We start from the raw sequence: 18,978 nt of genomic DNA, 5'->3' as shown, positions 1-18,978 counted from the left end.
ACCCACTGCTGCTGTAGCGCTCACAGAGACACATATGGGCGGAAATAACATAGTGGTGGAAAGCAGTGGTTCCCAAACTTTTTCATGTCAAGGACATTCGAATTGCAGCCGTCCGTATACTGTAGGTGCCCTTTGAGAGCGGTTTGGAAGGATTCAAGGGATTTGCATGTCTTAATGACTGTTGGTAGGGCATTCCACTTTTTGGTGGCATAGGAGTGAAATCAATGAAGTCAGCCAGTACCATGTTTTCCCAATGCAATCGGCAAATCTGCAATTTAAGCCTTATTTAAGCAGTTGTCTCAAAAATGTATGTGCGTGTCCTAAGTTTATCATTCAGTAGCTAGCCAGACATATCTATACTTTTTGGAAGCGATACTGCGAAAAAGGGTTTTGGCCACTGTTTTTGGACGGCTCAACCCCCATTCCACCGAAGCAGGGATATCCTGACACGGACGGAACCTCTTCTCGGAGCTGAAGCGTAGAGTGAGGTTCCAAATGGAGCTAGTGTTCCTCTAGTACATTTACCATGGAGAGGGCCACTATATTTCCACACTCACTTCAGATCGAGGGCCACATTGCATATTACTGTCGTAGCAAAAATAGCCGATCTACACGCAACGCGATTTGAGCTTGTAGAATTGAATTGAAAAGTTACATTTTTATTCATTTCAAATGCCTTTAATTATAGTTACATGGACTTTATGAACTAAATACAAATACATGAGGATAGGTTGAAAAGTGGTGAAGTGGTCCTTTAAGTACAATTTTGAGTTATTTGTAGGCCTACTTTAGTTGAGTATTTCCAATGTCCTGTACTTTTACTTCTACTCCATCTCAGAGGCAAGTATTGTACTTTTACTTCTACTCCATCTCAGAGGCAAGTATTGTACTTTTAATCCACTACGATCATTTCAAAGTAGTTAGTTACTAGTTACTTTATATATTTGGATTATTATAAAACTAGAATAGCCGATCTACAAGCTCACAATCTATTTTCAAAAGATCTTTGTACATTTGAAAACCTGAAAACGGGACATTCTGCATATAGTGAGTACTTTCTACAAGTACATGTTGATGCCAATACATTTGTACCTTTACTCAAGTACATTATGAATTCCGGACTTTTACTTTTAACAAAGTAGTTCTACATTGCAGTAAGTACTTAAGTAAAACAATTGAGTAGTTTTTCCACCACTGCTTGAACTAGTGTGTCTGGGTTACACCCATGGCTATTCTACCATCCAATAATGAACTAGTGTGTCTGGGTTACACCCATGGCTATTCTGCCATCCAATAAGGAACTAGTGTGTCTGGGTTACACCCATGGCTATTCTGCCATCCAATAATGAACTAGTGTGTCTGGGTTACACCCATGGCTATTCTGCCATCCAATAATGAACTAGTGTGTCTGGGTTACACCCATGGCTATTCTGCCATCCAATAATGAACTAGTGTGTCTGGGTTACACCCATGGCTATTCTGCCATCCAATAATGAACTAGTGTGTCTGGGTTACACCCATGGCTATTCTGCCATCCAATAATGAACTAGTGTGTCTGGGTTACACCCATGGCTATTCTGCCATCCAATAATGAACTAGTGTGTCTGGGTTACACCCATGGCTATTCTGCCATCCAATAATGAACTAGTGTGTCTGGGTTACACCCATGGCTATTCTGCCATCCAATAATGAACTAGTGTGTCTGGGTTACACCCATGGCTATTCTGCCATCCAATAATGAACTAGTGTGTCTGGGTTACACCCATGGCTATTCTACCATCCAATAAGGAACTAGTGTGTCTGGGTTACACCCATGGCTATTCTACCATCCAATAAGGAACTAGTGTGTCTGGGTTACACCCATGGATATTCTGCCATCCAATAATGAACTAGTGTGTCTGGGTTAATTTACACCCATGGATATTCTCGCCCCACAGCGTGGATATCTCGCCCCAACGCACGGATATCTCGCCCGTGTTTATTTCATGTTTATTTTACCTTATTTATCATATTAGAACATTGTTTGTCAAAGGAGAACATTTAGAACCAGTTAGAACCCGTTCGTTTGTTGTTGGTCAATGCATGGAATGGCTTACTTATAAATTATTATTTATTTATAAATATCAATATAAATCAATACAAATATAAATCAATGCAGCATAAATATCAGGTTATTTCAATGTATTTCAAGGATTTACTATAGCCCATAGCATTTACAAACAACAAGTTATTACAAGTTCAATCAATTAATGTAACTATTGAGAGCGTAAAAATCTGGAGGAATCTGGAAGAATCTGGAAGAATCTTTGTTCAACTTTTTTTGCTGCTAGCATTGAAGTAGCGTTGTGTATATATATTTTTGTTCAACTTTTTTTCTTCTAGTATTGAAGAAGCGTTGTATATATTTTTTTGTTCAACTATTTTTTAAAGTGGCATCTGTATATATTATTTCTCTCAAATAAATGGTTACATTCCTACAGTTGATCTGTTGTTGTTGTTCTTGTTGTAGTAACGACCCAGCACACTCACATTCCTACAGTTGATCTGTTGTTGTTGTTCTTGTTGTAGTAACGACCCAGCACACAAGAGGCTGATGACCCCCCTTGGGCCCCCTCCACTCTCACTATAACTAGACACATACCCCCCCCCCCCCCCCCCTCTCTCTGTTTAAAAGTACAGGAAAATCTCAAAGTACATGTACAAATATAGTACAGGTAAAAATCTCTCTCTCTCTCTGTTTAAAAGTAGGCTACTATTGTGAATCAGTGGACCATGACAGCTTAAACACAACTCTTCTTTACTTTCAAAACTCAGAGTCAATAATAAGGCAAAGCAACATCATCACATCATGTTGTATGTCAAGACTGAAGTAGTCGATCCCAGATAATCCCCCCAATCATCACAAACAACACAGGAATATGCAAGAGCGCAGCACAATCAAACAGCTGTCAGTGAGACATAACAGCTACATGTAAAAAATCTCTCTCTCTCTTTGTTGGGGCGACTTCTCCGGACTTTTGGGCGAATTCTCCGGACTTTCGGGGGCGAATTCTCCGCGCGTTGGGGCGACCGCTCTTCCCGTTGGGGCGACCGCTCTTCCCGTTGAGGCGACCGATCTTCGCCGCTTTGGGCGAGTTGGAAAAGGGGCGAGCCGTCTCGTATTCCTGCTTGACAAGCTGCATGTGGGCGGGGGCGGTGACATCATCGTTTCTCAAAAGCTCCGTTTCGCATGACTACACCGCTCCACTGATCCGGATATTTTCGAAAATCTTCACTTATTTATCCGTTTAAAAAAACCTCCGTTTGAGTGGCCGAAAACGCCGTTTGCGTGTGGCTGAAAGGCCCAAACGCACAGAGAAATGTGCGTTTTGCAAAAGATCCATATACGTGTAGCCTGGGCCACTACTTTCAACACAGTTTTATCATACAGTATGACAGTGTACGTTTTCTATTAGTTCTGCTATTCTACTTCTACTAACAGGCAAGCTGATCTCAGGTCAAGCTTGTCCAGACACTGATAAGCACCATGGTCTATAATGCTGCCCTACAAAGCCAAAGTGTAGTAACCACGGGGGAAATAATTACTGATAAATGGGTTTAAAAGTGTGGTCAAATGGTCAGACAAATGAGATACTACTATACTTAACTAGTGCTATACTAATAATGAATAACTAGTGCTATACTAATTGTAGCTATATCTGTTCTTGAGGTAATTGTTTATCCCCAAAAATCACGGAGGCTAATTTGACCTTTGGGATACACTTGAGATTGATATATTCTGTTTGTTTTTTGTCTCCTTCCTCCAATAACACGTCACGTTTTGGTTTCCATGTAATTGTTTTGTAAAAAATAAATATATTGTGTGATTTACGTACTGTATATTGGCCTACATGTTTATTAAGATTTTAAGTAAGATTTTTGGAATTAGTGTTTTTGCTTATTTTGAAATGAAATGAAATGATTACTATATTTACCCAGGGTATCTGGGCTAAGCTCAAGAACTTGTTTCCAGCCAGGCCCTGCTCATAGAACATTTCATCGTAGTGGTTCAATGCCTTGTTCAAGGGCACTTCAGCGGTGGTAATTTTAACGTGTCGGACCGCTGATACGAACTGGCGACCTTCCGGTATCAAGAACGCTCCGCAATCCGTTCGGCCACCGCTGCCACAAATTTACACAAGATAGGTATGCTGCACTAACCTGGGGACACAAATGCCACTGAATACTAGGAACGACCCATTAGCTCAATTAAATAAAAAAAGAAAGAAAGAGCCAGGTCTACTGTTGATTAGTGGGAAGATGTAGGAGTTAAATAACTCCAGCAGATGGCAGTAATGCAACACAAAATCCATAGCAGAAGAAGATTACAATTTCCGGTCCGACTGAAAATACTGTCCTCTTCCACAGCGTTGCAACTTGCGGTGTGTGTCGTTTATGTATGTGACTGTATATGATACATGATTGCATCCAATTTCACAAAGCTCTCGTCACTTTTGAGCAGACGTAAATTTGCGAGCGTGTTGCTACTTTCAAACGTGCACGCTAGTAAAGGTCCCCCGTCTGTAGCCGCAGCAAGTCGGTCACAAATACGATACATGTCCAGCGAACCTAAGCGACTCCGCACCGACAACATGCCCGTTAAGATCGGCACCCACAATGGAACGTTTCACTGCGACGAGGTTCTGGCGTGTTGGTTCCTGCGTCAACTGCCAGAGTATAAGGTGATTTTGTTTATAGTTTGTACACAGATAAGTGGTGGGGAAAGTACTCACGTTGTATGAATACTGCATTGTAGAAATACTCTGTTACAAGTAAAAGTCCGGAATTCAAAGCTTACTTGAGTAAAAGTACAAAAGTATTGCCTTCAAAATGTGCTTAAAGTACAAAAAGTAAAAAATGTAGGTACTTTTGCTTTACTGGAGTATTTCCATTTTTTGTTGTGAGTGATCTCCAAGATCTCTGTAGTGCTTTTAACATACCAGAAGGTGGTGCTGTCGGGTCACTAAAGTGCAGAGCTAAAGCATATCGATATTTTATATTTGAGTATGAAGCAGCTGGTTGTAAATCCCCAACTTCCAGGATGGCTTTCATAAATATGGGAATATAAAAATGTGTCACATGCCTGTTTTCTGTTCATTATGAAGCTTACATTAAGGTTAGCCTATTGGTAGGTAGGTCATTTCTCATTTAAAAATAATTTCTACTATTCCTATACTATAATAATAATAATATTTATTTGTATAGCACCATAGTGACGAATGTTACTGTAAAAATCTTGATATTCATTGCACAGGATGCTGAAATAATCCGCACCAGAGACCCAGCACAATTGGCCAAGTGTGACATAGTGGTGGATGTGGGAGGAGAGTTTGACCCAAAGAAGCATCGCTATGATCATCACCAGAGGTAAGAGTATGGGAGGACAACGTTCGCCTAGCCTCGGAAACCCAGACGTTTTTATTTCAGGGAGAAAAAACGTCGCCTGACCCATTTTAAAATTTTATGTCTAGTCGGGGGTATGGTGGCGCATTCGGTAGAAGGTCCTGGGTTTGATTCCCGCTGGGATCGTGTTCTCTCCTCCGTGTCATCAGTGCCCACTGCCCATACCCTAGTTGGGGTTTGTGAAAGGGCCTTCCGTGTCCCCTAGGGTAGGTGCCCTCACAAAAAACATGCAGTAATCCTGGTCTCTATCCAGCCTCCTCCTGACCAGCCGGGGTGCCTGATGGAGGGGATAGGAACTGGTTGGAATAACGTGTTCCTTCCACATGCTACGTCCAACTGGGGAAACTCCCCCCTGTCAAGTGAAAAGAACCTTGGACTCCTCATGCATTTAAGGAAGCATGAGGTCGGTCTGTTGCTCTCCCCAGGTTGGCAGAGGGAGTGTAGCGCCCAGGATTACATTAGATTGACACTGGGTGAAAAAATGGGTTACACAAATCGTGGGATAAAAATGTGTTAAAAAATTAAGGTCTAGTCAAAAATGAAATTACACGTTTTTAAAAAAAAATGTGTAAAAACAAAGACTTCTTAAATCATGGATAGGCCTGTCACAATTAATACATAATTGTCTAATCACAATTATTTGAGATAATTGCAATTATTTTGTCATAATCAGCATAATCGTTTGATTCGTTTCTATGTTGAAAAATGGTCATGCATTAAAAAAAAATCGCACCCGTGTGAACTGAGTGGTGCAAGGTCTTATATAGCCTGATCAGCTGTGGTCTGACGTAATGTCAGTGACCATAGTAACCATGCTCATTTTCTGGGGTCCCACGTACAGGTACACCCACGTACAGGTACACACACGTACAGGTACACGGGTACATACACGGGTACAGACAAAGCTGGTTGTTGGAGTGGTTTGCACCACTCAAAAACCCTGAAATGGCACATCTACAAGCTTACAATGCGTCACAAAGATAATGAACATGTCAATAATTTCTTTGTAATATTTCAGTTATTTGTCATGTTCCAAAAACACAATTCAATTATTAATCACAATTATTTGTGTGACAATTAATCGTTAAAACCTAAATTTGTAATAGTGACAGCCCTAATCATGGATTGGACACATAACGGGTTTGATGTCTTTTGCCCTCCCAGAGTCCCATGTCACAAGAGTAGTTATTTTCAAGAGTACAAGAACTCCTGATCTTAACACGAGAGTACTGAACCCAAGAACAATGTATTTGTATTCTCTGATAACATTACTTGCTGAAGTTCCTTCCAACCACGTGCATTTGGAAGAAAGACTCCTCACGTCGAGCAGTCCATTCCAGGTGTCTTGTGGCCTTAATCGTTAATGTATTGATGATAAGCAGAGATGGCTTTTATGACCGTGGTGAGGAGGACATGCCAGATCTCTCTCCCTAGCGGGTGGTCGGTGGTAATTATTGCTCCATCAATCGACCGACACCATGCTGTTTGGCTCACGAGGCACAGAGGCTGCCACTACTGTGTTAGGGGCCACGGGAGAACACACATGTGCTGGGAGGTGTGCGTGCGTGCGTGTGTGTGTGTGTGCACCTGCAGGCAAGGAGATTGGACTGTGATAATAGATATAATTAAAGGAGCTGACATTTGAAGGGATTGAATTCCTAAACCACCAAAGTGGAAAAAGCGGCACTCTGAAATAAAAGATGCAAGACTGGCTCAGATGCAATTTCTCATATTTGATTGAACGCTAACGGGTTTCGGCGACAGCCTTCTTCAGAGCAGATCATCGGTTATTTGAAGGGATTTATGACTCATTTAGAGCTTGACGTCCTTGTGTGAAATGAACAAAAAACGGTTGGTCAGTCCGCATCCATTTTTATCCTTGGGTTGATCACACATATTCATAGACCATTGGCGTTTTCAAAATGGACATATTGGGAATTTAAATAGTCTGTATAAATACTATAAAACGTGATTCTACAAATCTCTGAGAATAACTATGTTTTTATGGTGCAAAATGGGACTACCAAAGTAAACAAGCAGGTACAATATGATGACTAGCATTCTGTGGTTCCTGGGCTGGGCAGTACCACCGTTTATTCACTGTAACCTTTTACGAGTGCTGTTCATGTTGAGTTGTTTTAATATGGCATGGTGGCTCAGTGATTAGAACGGTTGCCTCACAGCAGAATGTCCTTGGGGTTGAATCCACCTGGGGCCTTTTCTTTGTGGAGTTTCCATGTCTCCCCCCCTCTGTGTTGACGTGGGTTCCCTCCCACGACAAAAAGACATGCATGTTAGTGCCAGGGTTTTGCTTTGAAGAGCATGCAGACTGCAGACTCAGAGTTCAATCAGCCTAACATTCCGGATTGTACTGTGTGTGTACTCGTTATCAATATAAAGACTAATGATAATATGCCACAAAACTGGCATTTAGGCCTGTGACAATTATTTATTTTACTAAATAAATCAGACCCGTCTGAAGTGAGTGGTACTGTACTGTACTGTACTGTACTGTACTGTACTGTACTGTACTGTACTGTACTGTACTGTACAAGCCCTCCCTGGCCTGTGTGTGTGTGTGGGACCCACACATGTTTTGAGTGGTTGAACCATTCAAAAAACAGCTATGTGTGTACTTGGGTCTGTCCGAGCACAAAAATAGCGTGTGACAATTAATCCTCAACTTAAATTTGTAATCGTGGTGGCCCTACTGGCATACTGTTTAGTATGCTTGCAGAAAGTGTCACCATCTTTGCAAGCAGAGACAGTTTGATGATCACTCTTCGTCCGGTTTACCCAATACCAATCAGCTTCTCATTTTTCACTCCCTCTTTGACCCATCTCCTGCTAATCAGTGCGGAGATGCTCAGCTTATTCAATTTAGAGCTCTGGGTTGTGACTTGTAATCTAATCAATCTCCCCCTCCAGCATGCTACTCATTGGTTTTGATTGTAATTTTTCCACTGCGTGGCAGCCCAAAGCAGCTCAATTAAAGCGTGATTAAATGAGCAGCAGCCGTGCTGTGTTTGGGGCCCACCCACCTATCTCTGTCTCCTCCCAGGGTCACTGCCTTTTGTTGCTGTCAGGCCACGCTCACAAACGTGCAGTCCAGTGGTGGAAAAAGTACTCGAGTGGTGTAAACCACTCCTACAACTGGCTTTGTTAGTTTACGTGTCTGTCTGTCTGTGCTCAAAAAATGAGCACGGTTGCTATGGTCACCCAGTTCACACGGGTGTGATTTCATTACGTCAGACATTACGTCAGACCACAGCTGATCAGTCTATATAAGACCTTACACCACTCAGTTCACACGGGTGTGATTTTTTTACTTAAATGCAAATGTAGAAAATACTCTGTTATATGGAAACGATTGACGATTATGCAAAAATAATTGCGATTATCTCAAATAATTGTGATTAGGTGCAGAGGCGTATCTACAATAAGGCGAGGGCAGGCGGCCGCCTGTCCAAATCCATTTCTTGCCTGGCCAAAATCCATACAATGAGAAAAAAAAGAGGACAAAAACAAGACATGAGAAGTTGAGAACTATTAAAATGAACAGCTGATTGCGGTAGAGCGTGACCCTCAATCACCCATTGGAATGTAAATGCATGCCTTTCAGCCTTTGTATCCTACTCGTCTGGCAGGTATATCTCTTTGAAAACCTACGATTGTGCGCGGGGAGACGACAATTAACATATCTTGCCTGGCCAAAACGTAATTCCTGGATACGCCACTGATTAGGTGATTAATTAATAATTGTGACATGCCTACATGCTGCCCATATCTACATGTCTCTGAGATTCGAGTGAAAGTCCTTTTGGATAAAGCTAATGGAGAAAAATGTCAGCATGACATTTGTAATGGGTGTTTGATAGGCCAGTGTCTATTTTGCATTGCTCCGGACCTCTAGGGTGTCAATACAAATGTTTCACACATTTCAGTGTATTTGCTCTCTAACCACTTTAAATCGGCCGTCCCCGTTGCCATTTTTGACAACAAAGCTGAAGTATGGTCCAGACCACAATGCTGATATGACCCCGTACCCTGACCCAGTAAATCAACATAATGACTTACATTAAAACGTTATTTTAATGGAAAAAGTGATTACATCATAAATTATTTGCCCTCTCTAGTACATTATATTCTGTTCCTGGAACACAAATGAAATATTCTTCAATAAACCGTGCTGCGTACACAGTCAGGCCACAGTTTATTATGGTCGTCAATCTGCCGTGCTTGGTCTTCCCAAGCTAATTGTCGATGGAGTTGATTGTGGTCAATGCCTTCTCAATGACTTACGGACATAGCTCAGTCTGACTGCTGACGTAGATCGCCCCTTTCTTTGACACAATGCAACAGCCAGGTTAACTATAGATTAGACAAAATACAAGGACACAACACCCTCACGGCCCCACTCAGTGATTTGTATTCTGTACACAATTTCAGCTGTTAAATTTGATTGCAACAAACTGCAGGCTTACAACCTGTAATGAATAGCTTGTTGTTGTTGCTGTTGTCTCGGTGTGTGAACAGTTTAATGGCACATTTTATTCTCTCCTCCAGGACATTTGCAGAGAGCTTCCACAGTCTATTTCCAGAGAAACGCTGGGTGACCAAGCTAAGCTCAGCAGGTCTCATCTACGTGCACTTTGGCCAACGGGTGCTCGCCCAGTTGACGCAGCTGAAGGAGGATGACAGGCACCTTGAAGCGCTCTACAACAAGGTGAACAGAACAGACAGGGAGGGCACACGAAGGCCTAGTTCAAGGGTTCAGAATCAGCTTTATTGTCACATCACAGATGTACAGAGTAAAAGAGTAGGTGACATTTGTTTTTGTGCACTGTTCCCATTGTGTCACTTTTTCCACAGAAGAGAAAGGGAAGAGGGGGGGGGAGCAGATCAATAATAAACAAACTCAAAAGTCTACCAATTTACACATAAACATGAGTTCACTAGTACAGACCACACATTCAATCAATGATGGTGAAGACTAGGCCCCTGGAGGGAGGTGGAGGAGGAAGGGCGGAGCCGCCCTTGGGGTGGGATGTTGGGCGAAGCCCGGGGGAAGGGGAGGTCGTAGCCATGAGGGCAGAGGATGAAGGGCATGGCCCTGAGAGGAGGGAACGACGAGAGAGGGGATGACTGTGTGGGCTCCAATGGGGGTATTGGACCCTGAGTATTGGCCTTGGGTCCGAAGAGAGAGGCGTCCGTCTTGGCTGACATCTGAGACGGCGCACTCTGTCATTTCAGGACCCCCATCTGGAACCTAAAAATGAGGATATGGTTGCGATTAAACTGGTTATGGTGTGGAACACGGGAAGTTGTCTCGGTGCACTCTTGTGGAGACCCGATGTTGTCCTATCCTGAGTAGGCAATTGCGACGGGGCGCAAGCAATTTCTGAAAGTGGTGATAAAAACTTCCCCTTGGCGGCGGAAGAAAAGTCAGACTGACCAGACTCAAGGTCTGGAAAAGGGAGGGAGGGAGGGATACGAAGAACAAAGCACGAAACGGCAGGTAGACGTGCAGGTATAAATACGTGGAGAAAGGGGCTCCAAAACTATGGAATGCACTTCCCATCACAGTCAGAACTGCAGCCTCACTCCCAATCTTCCGCCGTAGTCTGAAAACCCACCTCTTCAGACTCCGCCATGGCCCGTAGCACTTGCCCTAGCCTAGCCCCTTAGATAGCACACTATGTAGACTTAGATAGTATTTTAAACAGACTTATAGCTTGTTACGTAGACAGCTCTAGAACTGCACTTTATGTAGTCATAGCACTTTATAGTACACATGTATAATATATTATATACTATAGTATGTATAGTTTACATAGATACTCCACTGTTACGTTCTTAGTTTACGCATGATTCATGATAACTACTTTTTATATATGTGATGTATGCCATGCTTTTGTTATTGCTTAATGTAAGTCACTCTGGATTAAGAGCGTCTGCTAAATGCCTAAATTGTAAATTGTTTGGGTGGAAGGCTATCAGTTACCATGGTAGATAAGTCGAGGGGAGGTACTGGATTGGTTACCATGGTGATTGATCACAGAGTATTGCGGGAAGTTGGACGAGGATGGAGCTTAGGGTAGATTGAGGAGGAGCAGTGTTAAGGCCTATTCATAGTCTAGATTTTCGGTGGTGAGGTGACCACCGCTCCGGTGGTGAGCTGACCACCGGAGCCGAAATAACGTTGAGCGGTGGTGAGTAAAAACAGAGAAGTGCTGGAGCAGTGGCGGTGGTTTGCTCTTCACCGCGGCTCGAGACGTCATGTTGTAATTTGGTGGTCACCTAACCACCGAAAATCCAGACTATGTATGAGCCTTTAGTCAACGATTTATCATTGAAGGCGTGGTCTTCCTCCTGAACATATATTGTACCAATTCCATATAACCGTACACCGTGCAAACATAAAGAAATAAATCTGATTTTAGAAAATGGTCAGTATTGCAGGTCCGTTGTAAAAAAAATATTGCCTACCAGTGACAGAAAGAAAAAAAAGTTACACAGTATAACTTTAACTTGAATGGCTATTTCCGCTGTAAAATTAAGTATCAAACATGTCAACTTGTAACATTTTTGTGTTCAAACTTCAAATTATTCGATTTTTCGATTTTATTCTGACAGCAACAATGAATGAAAATGCTCTTAAAATGCTCTTAAAACAAATCCAGTCTCTCTGACTGCACCAGGGCCCTCTGCCCGCCTTCCATAAACGGCACAGGATGCAATAGATGTTGCACTATGTTGCACTTACCATGTCTTGTGTGTTGCACCATTGCCTTGAAGAAATGATGTTCGTTATACACTGTATTTTATTCGGAGGCAATAATTAAAAAGCTACTAGTCTCTTCACGTATATTCAGTATGTTCCCCCTGAAGACTGCATCTGGCAGGGGGTCTCATTTCCAATATTTTAGGGGTACTACCACTGTTGGTGGTGGTGGTACTCATTATTCATAATGGCATGTGATGACATGCAGTGACAATCAGTGACAATCACCCTTCCCTTCCCTACCCCGAACACGGGTCAGTTAGTTGTGTTCATGTAGTGTAGACGCTCGACAAAGCCGGTTGTACAGTACCATGGTGGATCTAAAGGCATTTTACCACTGCGCCAACCCGAGCATGCACCCTTAGAGTCTCTTAACCCGCCTTTCCCCCATCTTCCCTTCCCTACCCCGAACACGGGTCAGTTAGTTGTGTTCATGTAGTGTAGACGCTCGACAAAGCCGGTTGTACAGTACCATGGTGGATCTAAAGGCATTTTACCACTGCGCCAACCCGAGCATGCACCCTTAGAGTCTCTTAACCCGTCTTTCCCCCCATCTTTCCTTCCGTGTTGTACAGCTGTATGAGAACTTTGTTGAGGAGGTGGATGCCATAGACAACGGCATCTCACAGTATGACGGAGAGGCCCGCTTTGCTGTCTCCACCACCATGAGCTCACGTGTCGGCCACCTGAACCCACGCTGGAACAGCAAGAGTCAAGACACAGAGGTGTGTGTGTGTGTGTGTGTGTGTGTGTGTGTGTGTGTGTGTGTGTGTGTGTGTGTGTGTGTGTGTGTGTGTGTGTGTGTGTGTGTGTGTGTGTGTGTGTGTGTGTGTGTGTGTGTGTGTGTGTGTGTGTGTGTGTGTGTGTGTGTGTGTGTGTGTGTGTGTGTGTGTGTGTGTGTGTTATTAAATATTTATCAAAATGACACGATTGACATCTGAATGATTGAGATGACATGGGGATCTTTTAGTAACAAAAGGCCTCACATTGCAATAAGCCTATCTCACAGAATTTCCCCGCCCCCCTAAATACGCCCCCTTTCGGTGTTAGTGGTGTTAGCGTGACGTCACTCCATAGACGCTCCATGTTAACAGAGGTAATTTAAGAAGTCTACAACTTTTGTTTTCTCAAGGTAAGGTTTGTTCTATCTGTTCGACCTGATTTACCATCTTGTTTGCTTCATAATAATATTGGTCTGTCACATTTTTACATTAGAAAATGTACTTAGATTCTCCAGAGAAAAAAACGTGTAAATGCTCATGTTAAAGACACCACTATTTACCGGAAGTGGGCGTGGAAAGCGGGCTGTGAGTTTATTGTTTATGTCAGGGATGTGGGCAGTGAGTGACTAAACAATGTTTTTGTAACTGACACAACTAGTCATAGGATATTGGCGAGACCATCCTGAATCGATTATAATTACCTTAAGACGTGTCCAGACGTCTTAGGCACCCCGCGGTAGATTTGTCCCCATACCATTTTTTTCAGACAAGTACTTAATTTTTTGTACTTGCCGACACAGAGTACCGATATGAGTACTTTATTTTTGTTGAGTAACCACTTATTTTACCCCCTTTTTCTCATAGTTGCAGATGGATCTTCGATCTATACTTGTCAGTTGTCATTTATGCTTGTAGATCGGCTATTTTTGGCGATTTGCTGCAGTGTTGTGTCAGACTTGCTCCCGTTGCATTCGTTCAGCCTAGTGTCAATTGGATGTTTTGGTACTCTGGTCGGGGCTGGTTCGACCCGACCCGTATCGGGGCAGGTTCCGAGTACCGAGTACGAGTACTTGAGGGTAGTATCGGCCCCTATAACCACCATTATCTACCACAAGGTTTTATTTGCTAAGACGTGTACATTTTAGGCATCCAACGTGTTAGGGGAACGCCACAACTATATATAAGCAAAACCTCTTGGAAACTCAACACAAACCTCAAAAAACTCATTGCAATTATAATCTTCTATGTTTTATTACTTTTAAAGGAAATGTAGTGCATTTTCCTCCCATCCTTCATGGTTATGTAAATGTTGTTGCAGAATGGTTTGAACATTCTGATGGCCATCAGCCATGTGTGTGTATGTTGGGGAAGGGGAATGTAGCTTTTTCTCCCATATAAATTTACCCTTGAGGAGGCCACTGCATTACTTGAGAGAGAGTGTGTGTGTGTGTGTGTGTGTGTGTGTGTGTGTGTGTGTGTGTGTGTGTGTGTGTGTGTGTGTGTGTGTGTGTGTGTGTGTGTGTGTGTGTGTGTGTGTGTGTGTGTGTGTGTGTGTGTGTGTGTGTGTGTGTGTGTGTGTGTGTGTGTGTGTGTGGTGCGCGCGGGGTGCGCGCGCGCTTCACACTGGAGCTAGCGTTGGTGTTGTAGGACAATTCAGAGCTATATAGGTGTGACACACACTACATATTGCCTGGTTGAATCAGCTCATCCATAGTCAATACGAATCAAGAGGGGACGCATAAAGAGGGTTTGATACACAGCTGGCAGCTGTAGGCAACAGACAAGCTATTAATGTTTATTGACTGCGCCATTAAAACCTGTCTGTCTGGAACATTAAAACCTGTCTGTCTGTCTGTCATTCATTTATAGATGTATCCACGGAGCATTGGCCTGCAAACAATACTGAGGTGTCATGCTGTGCTTAATGCTGCACCTCAGCTATGGCTGTGCCAAGGGCACCCCTCTGTGGATTTGTCTATAGTTGCATAGCCTCGGAAACCCCAGGCGTTTTAACTCGGATGTTTGTCTTTGCTGTCATATAATTGTGTTGTGTTGTGTTGTGTTGTGTTGGAGGAGGGTGGGAGGGGTGTGCAACATGTGTCAACCGCATGAGAGCTGCAAGAATGGTAAATAGGCCTATAGACAGGATTATTATTATATTATTACTATTTTGTTTTTGTTTTTTGTTTTTTTTAAGATATTTTTTTGCGGCTTACGCCTTTTATTGGTTCTTGAAGGGACAGACAGTAGGCTGACAGTAAACGGGAGAGAGATGGGGGAAGACATGCAGTAAAGGCCGTGTCGGGCTCGGGAGTCGAACCCGCGGCACACTGCGACTGGATTACCAGTCGGGTGCCCAGACGGTTACGCCACCGCCTGGGCTATATTATTACTATTGATAGGAGTCCAGCCTTGCCAGCAGTGTCGCATGTCGTCCCTCTGTCTTTACCTTACTACTCTTTACTTCTCATAATTATATTTAAAGAAGGCTTGGGCAGTATCTATTTTTTCATACCATAATATCTTCCTGACATTTCAAATGGGGTGTGGTAGTATTTGTAAATAGCTGCTTTGATTGATTGAATACTTTTAACACGATTCTGGTTGTTAAAAGTACAGGTATTACAGTCAAGATTATGTACATTGCACACAATTCATCAGTATACAAATAAATAACTGACACATTTAAAGGACAACTTTCGTTTTTTTCAACCAAGGTTGTTATTAGAGAAAGTAAAAGATGAGTGTTATTTTTTTTTCATTTGCTGCTTTCTTTCGTTTTAGGGATTTTAGCTGTTTTTGACAGGGGGCGGGGGCATTCGAGCATGGGGCTAAATATGTATTTTTTTACAAAATATTATGGCGATTTATTTTTTTATTATTTACTATAGTCCTAATAAACCCCAGGAAATGTCATCTGGCCACAAAAGATCACGATGTATACTGAATATGTCAAACTGACATATTGAGCCTATGACACACAGTGTGGCTTCCCCCCAGTAGGCTACCTTCACATTCAGTAGATCCTGTGATTTTTTTTTTTAGGCCAGATGTAATTTCCTGGGGTTTATTAGGACTATAGTAAATAATAAAAAAAGAAATCGGCATAATATTTTGTAAAAAAATACATATTTAGCCCCATGCTCGAATGCCCCCGCCCCCCCTGTCAAAAACAGCTAAAATTCCTAAAACGAAAGAAAGCAGCAAATGAAAAAAAAAAACAACATTCATCTTTTACTTTCTCTAATAACAACCTAAAACATGAACCTTGGTTGAAAAAAAACAAAAGTTGTCCTTTAATGTTTAATATTGTTTTCTTTCCAAAAACAAATCAAAATAGCAGATCTAGAAGCTTACAACACGCCCCAAAGTGCTATTTCTGCTATTTGTTTTTGAAATGTATGGACATTTTTCTACATAGAAACGATTGCAAAAATAATTGTGATCATCTCAAATAATTGCGATTAGGCTATTATGTAATAATTGGGACAGGCCTAGCTTCCGCCATGCTAGATTGCGTGGCAGAGGGTAAAGGGTTTCCTTTTTAATATGTTGATGGAGGCACATCTAGATCTGCTTGGTGGCAAAACTGACCCGGCGAACTCCAGCGCTGCTAGGTTTGTGGTAATTGAATAATGGCATTTCATCTCCCGCATCCATGACTGCTGCCACGTCGCTTCAATCACACATCTGCTGAAGACTAGACTGCTGCACGCTGGGAATAATAATATTTCAGTAGACCTACTATTTCTGTTATGCCAGTATGTGTAGATTTTGTGTTAAAAATGGAGATGCATGTAAATGGAGGGCTAAAAGAACACAGATTTCATCGATTTTCAGCCTAAATCCCATTGTTCTGAAGGGAGGGGATCAAAGTCGGTGTAAAACAATGAGCTTGGCATCATCCCTTTCACTTTGAGACACCAACATGTCACAGAGAAATACATAAGACATACAGTAGGGTACAAATGGATTTGGGTTCAAATTTACCCATAACTTAAAAGCTCTACCTCAGTTTTATATGAATGCAACAATGTACTATCTATGTTGTCGGCGCAGTAATACTTGAATGTAAATGTATCATTTTGTAATATGGCACTTCCCATGCACCCATTGTGATATGCATGTGTGTCTTTGCTTCAGTGTTGATTTCGTGATTTTCGTCGACTAAAACTGTGACGAAAAATGTCGCCTTGTGAGCTTGTAGATCGGCTATTTTCAGCATGCAACCAAGTGTAAAATCTGCCAAAAATGTATTTTGGCGTATTGATGGCGTCATCAATACATTTTAGTCGACAAATTGTATGATAGTTAGTCGACTAAAACTAGACATTAAACATTTCAGATGACTAAAATGTGACTAAATGATCTAAATAAATATTTCATTCAAAAGACCATGACCAAACTAAAATACAGATTTGCCGTCAAGATCAACACTACTTTGCTTCTGTGGGTGTGTTCCATGTCACATATGGTCTCCATAGGAGGGCTTCAAGAAGGCCATGGCGCTGGTCGGGGAGGAGTTTCTGGACCGTGTGGATTTCTACCAGAACGGTTGGCTTCCGGCCCGCACCGTGGTGGAGGAGGCCATGAAGAAGAGACATCAGGTACTGGACAGGACACAGTGCAAACATTAAGCACATGATTTATCAACATGTATAATGTTAATGTTATAACTTGTTATAAATCTAAAACTGTAAACACATTTGGAATGATGAATTATTGAATTAATCTCCATGATCATGCAGTCTTAGTCATTCCAAATGTGTTTACAGTTTTAGATTTATAACAAGTTATTTGTGGCATACGTAATCACGAACAAATGCTTTATTTTGGTGACTTTGCATGAGTGCATATGGTGTGTGATATAAATCTAAACATGACCGTAAACACAATCATAATACTTCATGAACCATCACATTATATGCTGTGATTAATAAAAACTTGATGGGGTGTTAACCACATAAAAATGACACACACACACACACACACACACACACACACACACACACACAATTGATTACTTAACCAGTCCACTTTTCAGTCAGTTTGCAATCTTCAGATACAGGCAGACAGATACAGAGATCTCTCCACTGAGAGTTTTAAGTCTAGGCTCAAAACGTTCCTCTACTCTCAAGCCTTCCAGTCCCCCTAATACTCTTGCACTTTATACATAGGATACGTTTTTCGTACTGCCTTTTAACTGCTCTTAACGTCTCTCTTGACTACTGTACCATAACTATGCATTGTTTATCATTTTATTTTATTGTTTCACTGATGTACTGTATTGCACTGTATCGTATTGTTTTTCTTTGACCTGTGAAGCACTTTTGTACGATGAGTCGTTTTTAAATGTGCTATACAAATAAAATTGATTTGATTTGATCTCCATGTGGGACACAGACAGGCAGTTAAAATGGGTGGTATGACAACGGGTATTGCATACTACAGAGATCTCTATTTACAGTATGGGCACAAAAGGGACAGACAGATGGTTAAAACGGGTGCTATGACAACGGTTATTAGGTTCCCAAGTTGAATCGTTCCCAAGTAGGCCGGTGGCCAACGGGCACGTACAGGTCTAGTTCTAATGATTGTGCAAAAACAATCCCGCTTAGCTCAAACATTTGCAATCAGCTGATTATGTATTAATATTGCCAGGCTTTGCTTCACCGACGCGCAACAAAGTATAAATTGGTTGTCATTGATATAGTGTGTTCACTGTGTTGACATTGATATACCATGTGGAAACCGAGCTACACTTCCTAACCATCTGTCCATTGTACCAAGACATCAGAGACACATACTTCCCACAGATTACAACCACACACGGAGATTTTGAAAACATGACCAATGACAAAAAACTCCCATATCTGCTGGGCGAAGTACAACAATGTGCAAACACAGCAGCAAGATTCGTGAGTTGCTGTGATAGGAGAAGGATATCAAACGGAACACAACCACCCTAAAGACTAATCATTGTGTATATTCCTGCACTATACCTGCATCCAGTGATCTTGGTACAACATA

General features: G+C 42.0%; 1 protein-coding gene across 1 annotated transcript in view; it reads left to right on the top strand.

The window, feature by feature from the left end:
• The first annotated feature begins 4,359 nt into the window (after positions 1 to 4,359).
• Positions 4,360 to 18,978, top strand: part of myg1 (myg1 exonuclease) — a 28,877-nt gene continuing 14,258 nt past the window's right edge. The window contains exons 1-5 of the mRNA XM_079509865.1: positions 4,360 to 4,721; positions 5,294 to 5,406; positions 10,009 to 10,168; positions 12,802 to 12,951; positions 17,433 to 17,555. Coding sequence (XP_079365991.1) covers positions 4,458 to 4,721; positions 5,294 to 5,406; positions 10,009 to 10,168; positions 12,802 to 12,951; positions 17,433 to 17,555 — 810 coding nt within the window. The 5' untranslated portion in view covers positions 4,360 to 4,457. The remainder of the gene's footprint in view (positions 4,722 to 5,293; positions 5,407 to 10,008; positions 10,169 to 12,801; positions 12,952 to 17,432; positions 17,556 to 18,978) is intronic.

Source organism: Electrona antarctica, assembly GCF_951216825.1.
Source record: "Electrona antarctica genome assembly, chromosome: 9".
NCBI lineage: Eukaryota > Metazoa > Chordata > Actinopteri > Myctophiformes > Myctophidae > Electrona > Electrona antarctica.
This window is presented reverse-complemented; position numbering and strand designations above follow the sequence as displayed.